The 8,578-nt window shown below is 34.4% G+C and overlaps 1 protein-coding gene across 1 annotated transcript; it reads right to left on the bottom strand.

Moving 5' to 3' along the window:
* Positions 1-1,406: 1,406 nt before the first annotated feature.
* On the bottom strand, positions 1,407-7,502 carry LOC134283274 (MAM domain-containing glycosylphosphatidylinositol anchor protein 1-like; the record flags this gene model as incomplete). The annotated part of the gene is given in 4 exon segments (XM_062765718.1): positions 1,407-1,493; positions 6,972-7,067; positions 7,069-7,151; positions 7,373-7,502. Coding segments are annotated over 4 exon segments (396 nt in total), but the record flags the coding sequence as incomplete, so codon positions are not given.
* Positions 7,503-8,578: the final 1,076 nt, after the last annotated feature.

Genomic DNA, 8,578 nt, shown 5'->3' with positions numbered 1-8,578 from the left:
ACTGACAATATTAATTGATATTCTTTTTTGAGAAAGTATTACTTATAACTATGATTTAAGATCTGTTTTTACGTGATGTACAAAAGGTATAAGTTATCGAATTTCATTTGCACATTTTGCTAAATCGTCTTTTGTTTTCTACTTTTAAAACCAGCCAAAACCAATTATAGAAGACATTAGTTTGACACAGAACTGCAACGAAACTACGACGTGACAATCCAAGTATTCCTTTACATTGCATTTATTCTTATATTACTTTCGTTAAAGCAAACGCTCGGTTGCCTCCGTAAACCACTATTGCGAAATGTCGGCGTTGACAGAGACAGCCGCCATTTTGGACCCGCTTCAAATTTTTGAATGCTAATATCTAGACTTAAGATTTATAAACAATCAAACAAATTATATAGTAAGCATTATACGGAGGGCTTCTATTACCATACCAAATATAAATGAAAAATACTGAAAAACAAAAAAGTTAGAAAATACGATTTTTTAAAGTTTGCAATTCGTAACGACCGGAAGTACTGACGACGCACAAAAAGGCGATTCTGCAAACCACAAAGTCATGATCTATCATCTCCAATAAGTCTCCAGTTCATATCCTTAGCCATTTTCGATAAAAAGGGGCGACAAAATCGCATTTTAAAATCAGGAAATTGTCCATAACTTGGCACCAGAAGCGAATTTTCCAAATTTCTCTTCGGATGTAACAACTTCATATAATGACACATATTTTGTGAAAGTTTCATGAAAAACCGCTGAATAGTTTTCGAGAAATCGCCTGCACAAAATTTTGTCAAAAAAAAGAATAATAAGAATAATAAGAAACAGTAGAATCACTATAAGGTCTTCCGTGAAGACGGAAGACCTTAATAAGAAACAATACAATCACTATAAGGTCTTCCGTGAAGACGGAAGACCTTAATAATAAGAAACAGAGTAAAAACAATATGTTCCCCAACTTCGTTTGGGGAACATAACTAAGTAGTGCAATTGTATAACCTGTACTAAACTGTGAGTTAAGTCAAAATATCAAAAATGTGCTCTGCTCCCAATTTTTTTCATTAATTAGATTTTTGAACTTGATTACTGCTTGGTTTTTTTTCTGATTCACTAAGGCATTCCTCCGTTCTCTGAATATCAAATATTTGAATAGAATATAACTATAACTAATAATTACAATGTTTCTTTTGAGTACGATTGCATATTGAAATTCCAATTCATTTTGTGTTTTTACGAAGAGCTCTGAATAGCTACAAACAAGTGTAATCTGCAACATGGTTACAAAGAGAGAATACCATTAAAAGTCAAATCAAAAATATCATACATCATTTTAGAGACTGGAGAAGCACTACTAATTATTCATAATGATTTTAGTTTTAGTACGTTGAAAGCAATAAAAGTCTTTAAACACAAGGAAATGGCCACAACATTATGTAGTCAACAGAAATATCACTTTCGTAACTTCCTCCACTGAAGCCTTCAATGATGATCTGGAAATATATAAATACCGTATAAGTTGAAAGTTTAGCGAGACGGAAAGTTAGCGATTTCTACTTAAAGCTGACATGAATTCTTAAAAAAGCAACATTTTCATCTAATGTACGACTTGTTTCATACCAACTATAGCCGTATTCCGCCATATTTCTTTCAGATACCTTGTCTAATTGTAACGATATATACCCCAATGCGGTCGTTACGCTTGAATGATTTTTTGGTTTGGGTATCGACATGTGCACATCTCCGATGGTAAAGCAAATGAGAACACATGAGGTGATCAAGACATTTCAAAACCACAATATACAATATAATAACCATATTTCTGAATAATTATTGATTTGAATCAACAGAAACAAAATGCAAGTTTGGAAGAGAAATTTAGATGCATGAGTACGTATTTTTACAGTGCGCCAATTTATGTAGAATAAACTTGAAATAAAAGGCAGTAAAATCTGCAAACACATTTTGATATTATATCGTTTGAATGAACAAAACAACCAACGTCTTTGATTTGCAGGTCCTAAAGATGCAATTGATGCATATCGAGAAAACGCCTCGAACGCTGTAAACGTACCCATACCTGGAAATAAGGTTACTGCATCGGTTCGAAGATGTGCACAAGTCAAGTGATATACGCCCTGAATCCCATTTATTGAAATATGCATCACAAAAAAGAAATAAACTCCATAAAGGCTCAATAGTAAACACACTGTCATTACTCCTTACAGACTAGCACGCCGATACACTTATTCCGTGCTGATCACACTTTGGTCAGGGAAAATATCACAAGTGGAAAGAGAGTTATTTGGTATTTGCGCAGCTGAAAGGGGGGGGGGGGGGGAAAGTATTATAACTGCTGTTCATAAGCTATAATTGTGAATTGTCTATCTACATGTAGTTCTAATATACGTTATATACAAAGTCATGTACATGTATATAGTCTGCAGTTGGTTTGCGTCGCAAAATTCAGTTGTCAATTGAAACTGATTATTTGAGTACTAATCTCAAATCTAAACCAAGTAATTTGAGGTACGGTAATTATTACTTCAAATCTTAAAAGCAATTAACCAGAATACAAATTTTTATGTGTACATCTTTACGTTCTTCAACACACACACACGCACACGGAGAAAGACCATCCTCTGTTCAGATTGATATTTAGGCATTTGATTTTTCATGCGGGGGGGGGGGGGTTGCAAAAATAATTGACATTACCGTTATTTAAATATTCTTGGAAGACAGAAATTTCTGCCGAATTTAACTTTGAGGTTTTTTTTTTTAAATGTGTCACTCCGACAACAAAGTATGTGCATTTTGAGGAATGTAACTGTTTTATGTTGTTACACAGAGTCTTTCGAGATTTCAGTATCCCTGCCTGATAATTTAGCTATTTTTTTTTATTTAAAAATAATTTCTTTAGGAGTATTTGGGAGATAATTCTTGAAAGCTAGGGGGGGGTTAAAATTACACTGGTTGAATACAAATAATTTTTATTAACTCTTTTGTATATTGAACTAAGAAGATCTCTCTCTCTCTTTCGACATCTTAACTTAGGATATTCGATCCGTTAGATGTTTTCGTTTTACACCCTAAGACGTATCTTAAGATATTCCTACGCACTTTGTGCTTTACCATATATTTAGCCTTAAGACACATCTTAGGAAATTTTCTAAGCATGCCTGCTGGTGTATTGTATTTTCAACATATTTAGTTATTTACGATATGTTACTTATTCATTTATAGCAAACTTTTAAAAATTGAAAGAGAAACTAGAGGCTTGTGAGCAATGAGCTCACTAAATGTGCTTTTCATATGGTATTATAACAAAGTCCAATTTTGCTGTTGTCTTTAAACCCAAAAAAATGTGTCGAATTTTCAAAAAATATTAGCATCGTATTTGAAAGTGGAGGGGGGGGGTATGGGCAGCCCATGTAGAAATATATTTTGACTTACCTGAAAAACTTATGAAAAAAAAAGAAATCACTTCTGCTACTAATTCTAACAATTAAATTCTTACTGATGCTTGACAATTTGACTTAAGTCTAAGCCCCCCCCCCTGGCTACACCCCTGGGTTTTTTTTAGGAGTTGTCAAGCAATGGTAATATTTAATAAACCTAAGATTTTGTGAAAAAATTTCATTCAATTTCACGCGCCGCTCTAAGTTTGCGGATCCAGATTGGTACCTGCCAAAGAATAGAAATAAACGTGGGCTATTGTTCGGACGGACATAACGATTACTATATACCCTCCCCTTTCGCATGATATAATAAACGTGAAATATACATCATATGACATTTTTTTTTGCTGTGTCACGAAATATATTCTCAAACGTGTCGAAAACAAAATTTACCAGGGCAAAGACAAGACCTTGTAAAAAGCTAATTGTAGGGAGGAGTGAACATCCCCTGCCTACGGGTCAGTTGTGTGCTCTCTCTTCCTATATGCTTTTTCTAATAATCTAGCTGCTAATTATTTATGTCATAGAAATTAGATTCACATTAAATATCTATTTTCTTTCTCATCTGTACCTTCTGTGTCAAACTCATTTATTATACCTTCCTCACAGACAAGTTGCATGAGTCTAATGTTGATTCACCCGTCCATGAACATGTCCTTTCTGTGTTGGTCTTTTTTTTCCTTGGTGAGCAATATATCTTAATCTGTAAACCACTGGACAAGAGTTTTTGTCGAACCTTGCAGATCTATATGAGACAATGTGTGTGTAGATTTGCACATGCAAAAATTCCGAATTCTTAATTTTTTCAGTGGAATTTCCGACTTTTATATTTTTGTGTATTCTTTGTGATATAGATATTTCTTTGGGTACCACCAATTCCTTTTGACCTTAAACCCACTTTTACACAATTTTTAAACTTTGCACTCTTAAGGACGCAATATGTATAGAACAGCAGATAACAGGACTTTACGATTCATAAATGTTTCTTTTCAGCACTTCGACTTTTCGGGGGAGCGTGGGGTACCAACAACTTTCACCTTTTAACCTTCATTGTGATAAAATTATAAATAACTTTAAATCAAATTATATAAGGTCTAGGGCCAGGGCTTTCATATTTATTTGATTATAATTGATGTAAAGAAATCCAATCTGTTTCATTGGATATTCAAAAATCATTTTTATTTGAGAGAGTTTGCATGTTTTACATGTACAACCCTGACCTTAATTTTTCACAGGGTTAATAGGGCTTTCATAAGGTGAATGATTTAATAAGTGACATGCCTTTCATATAAAACAATGAAGATAAACCATGTAATCATAAATTTTATAACAACATTTACAGACAAGAGTTATGTTTATTTTTGAAAAAAAAATTTCAATCAACCCCACTGAGCTTTCAAACTTTGATATTTTCCCTGACCAAATAAAATGATCGGCATGGGCCACGTGTGTCCAAGCATCTTTTACTGTTGAGTTAGCAATGGATTACATGACTTCTGAAAAAAATTTTTCAATAAAAGTAAAACTGGATAATTTTTTCACATGTGCACATCCCTGTAACGATAGCAGTACTCAGGTAAATGTTTTATCACTGCGTTTGACGCGTTTTCTCGACCTGCATGGATTTTTGCTGTACATGAATGTATTCCGTGGTGTGTGCTTTTTTTATTGCAGCAAATGCATTCAAAAATAATTTAATTCTCCAGGAATAGTTCTATTTTTGTTGAATTTTTACTTTTCAAACATGTATTTGGTCAGTTTATGGACTTCTAAAAACTTATGCTATTGGAGATGTGTACATGTCGACAGCCAGTTTTACATTTAATCACTCAAGTGAAACAATTCTACAAAGCTATATATAGCAGGTACAGGTGACCAAAAATTTTCAATTAACAAGCTAATTCAGAGAATTCGTGTCCCCCGCTTAGGGAAAAAGTCGGCTCCCCCTGACTGAATTTGTAGAATTATTAAATGTATACATATATACTGAAGCAAATAAAATACATGTATGTCAATATGCATATAAAGATTTGATTGCTTATTCTTTATTATGTGTATAGAAGATTATTTAAATAAAGAATATTTATCACATTGTTATGATGATTTTATGAGTATATGTACCTGCCAGACATCATAAGTTTTTCATTTCACATGCTGAATACTATCATTTAGTCTCCAAAAAAAAAAGTATTTAAAAAAAGAAAAAAAAAAAAAGAAAGGACCGACCGAGGTTCGATCCCGGGACCTCTCACATTTAAAGCGAGAGACATAACCACTAGACCACGGAATCGCTTTACTTGGCGTGAAGTATATGCAGAACTGAAGTCACATACATGTATATATTCATGTTTTCATGTTCGGTATTCTCAAAATTTTACACAATCCATGGTGTTTGATTTATTTAGCCTTTATTAAACAGTTCTAATAGATGTAATAAGAACATAAAGTCCGCCGAGAACCTGTTTTATACGCAATAACTCTCCTCATGCCCCTGGGCTAAAAATAGCGACATGTAATACTATAAATACTAATAAAACAAACGGGGCAGGGCACTTTGAGAGGGGCGAGAGACGTCCTAGGGAGTTTTGGTATAAAATTACATTGCATAAGCTCAAAATCTTCTTGAAATATCGCCCGGAAATGATAGTATTACACACAGACAGAATGTATAAATTTACGACCTTGAACTTTGACCTTTTGACCTCAAAATCAATAGGGGTCTTTATTAGGCCACAGGGAGTTGCTATATAAAATTTCATTGCAATAGCTCAAATGGTTCTAGAGATATCGTGTGGAAACGAAAGTGTTTTAACAGACAGAATTTGCTTATTTATGACCTTGACCTTTGACCTTTTGACCTCAAAATCAATAGGGGTCTTCTTTAGTCCATAGGGAGTTGCTATCCTAAATTTCATTGCAAAAACTCAAAGGGTTCTTGAGATATCGTGTGGAAACGAAAGCGTTACAGACAGACAGAAAGACGGACGGACGGACGGACGGACGGACAAACCCAAATTAATATCCCCCACTTTTCAAGCGGGGGACAAAAATGGCGGAATCGAAGAAATATGGCGGACTAAGGCGTACAGGAATGTAGTAAGTCGTACAAAGATGAAAAATTATGGCTTTTTAAGAGTTCATGTCAGCTTTAAAATCTGGTATTTTATTTTTAGCGCGAAGTAATTTTAGCGATTTTAAAATGCTAACTAAAGAATACGCTATTAATTCTTAGCGATATTCAAGTTCAGCCATGTCAGAACCCTCGCTAATAATGCCAAAATTAAATCCTCGCTAAAAATTCTGTTTAGACGGTAATCACTGGGTTTTTTCATGGATCATTAATAAATAAAAAACAAAAACCACTTCTGTGTTCATAAATAAAGAGGAATATAAGTTTAACCAAAGTTTGTTTCTCAATTCCTGCATTGGTTTTCAATTTTCATCAAACGATTGTGCATCCAAAATTATTAGCTTTATGGGATGAAACAAATATTTCTAATGAAATTACTTTACCTCCGTGTTGTTATTCAGAGGGAGGTTGAGTTTATCAATGCTGTACCATTGGTTGCCCTGGTCACCTGACTTTTCCCAATGAGTCACTGCCGTGTCAATTTCCGGTCCTGGTCTGAATCTTCAGAGTTCCGGTCGTTGATCCGTGCATGTGGTAGTACATGGAAAGACAGTATGTTTTGTCTGAAATTTAAACGCGGGAATATTTTGTCATGAAACGCTTACACCCCCCCCCCCCCCCCCGCCCCTCTTTCCACTTCCCATCCCCCAACACACAACATATAGGAGATTACACTATATCGTCCAGCTTCATTGCGAGGGCAAAATTAGTCAAAAAAACATTAATACCATGTGTTGGTTATTTTGTTTGTGCTCTTGCGCACACCTGTCTAATTCAGACATACCTTCAAACACTCTATTGCTGACCAATTTTGCGTTGTCCCCGGTGACTCGAGGTGAGGATGTTTCTATGTACTTGTAGTAGGTACCGACCTTAGCGCTATTAGGACCAGTACTAACAGAACTTGTTGTCCCCTGTGATTTGGAATGAATATATCGATGATGTATATCATGTTAAATAATGCGGATAGACAGTATTTGTAGAGGAACGCTATTACAAAACAATAATATTGTAAATTTTAAATTTGCATTTATCTTTCCCTAGTAAATTCAAAATTTACAACATGACACAACTTTGACATCGTGAAGATGATTGTTAAATGTTTACCGTTAGATAAGATGATGTGATGCCCTTTGAATCTCAATGCAAATTGGCTTTTACGACTCTAGATTTTACGAAACATGACATTGTTAAATATTGCACAATTTACAGATAGTGAATTCAGTGCTTGCTAGAAAAAAAGTTTGTATGCCACAACTTTCACCCGAGTAAAATTGAATCTGCTGTTCATCAGTTGTTCTTTGAATTTTTATATTCCTCTTTGTAAAAAAAATAAAGCCGTATTTGGTTAATAGGAAAACTGCTTTATAGGAGCTAAAATTTGATTCGTCATACCACAGGAATTTTTAGATCTACTTACTGTCCACATGGCCCTCTGATTCTTCAACTTATTCAATCTTAATCTCAGTATCATAATTAAAAGCTAAAGATAATACCGCATACTTGAGTTCATCTCACAATAATTTAATTTTGTTTATATTCTCGCCTCTCATTGGTTGATTTCCAAGGAAGAAAACATTTTTTTATAACCCGGTTTGGGAGGGGGCACACCCCCTTGACAACCAGCTGATTCATCTGTATTTTCAATCCCCCCTTTCCCTCCATGGGATTACATGGAAAATTCCAGATTTAATAAATGTATTTAATTAACTTCAAACTGTAGCTCGCTCTTACCTCGTGTAAATAAACATCATGGCTGCTAGATCTGTGTATCGTTATTACGTCCCCTTGTTTAAATCCTTCCGTTACTAGGGATGTATTATTGAGCGGCAAATTTGAACTCATAAAAACAGCCAAATTTTACACCCCAGTTGTTTAATTATGTAAAAATTAAATTATAAAAATTTACTCTTAAATTCTTCCAAAATTTTCGATATAACTTGGTTTGGGTCAGTTTAGCTTTTTTTTAAACGCTTTCGGCCTCGGGAAC

Source organism: Saccostrea cucullata, unplaced genomic scaffold (assembly GCF_032062105.1).
Source record: "Saccostrea cucullata isolate Sc308-1 unplaced genomic scaffold, CSIRO_AGI_Scuc_v1 ctg15207, whole genome shotgun sequence".
Classification (NCBI taxonomy): domain Eukaryota; kingdom Metazoa; phylum Mollusca; class Bivalvia; order Ostreida; family Ostreidae; genus Saccostrea; species Saccostrea cuccullata.
Note: the sequence above shows the minus strand (reverse complement) of the source record. Positions and strands in the feature narration are given on the sequence as shown.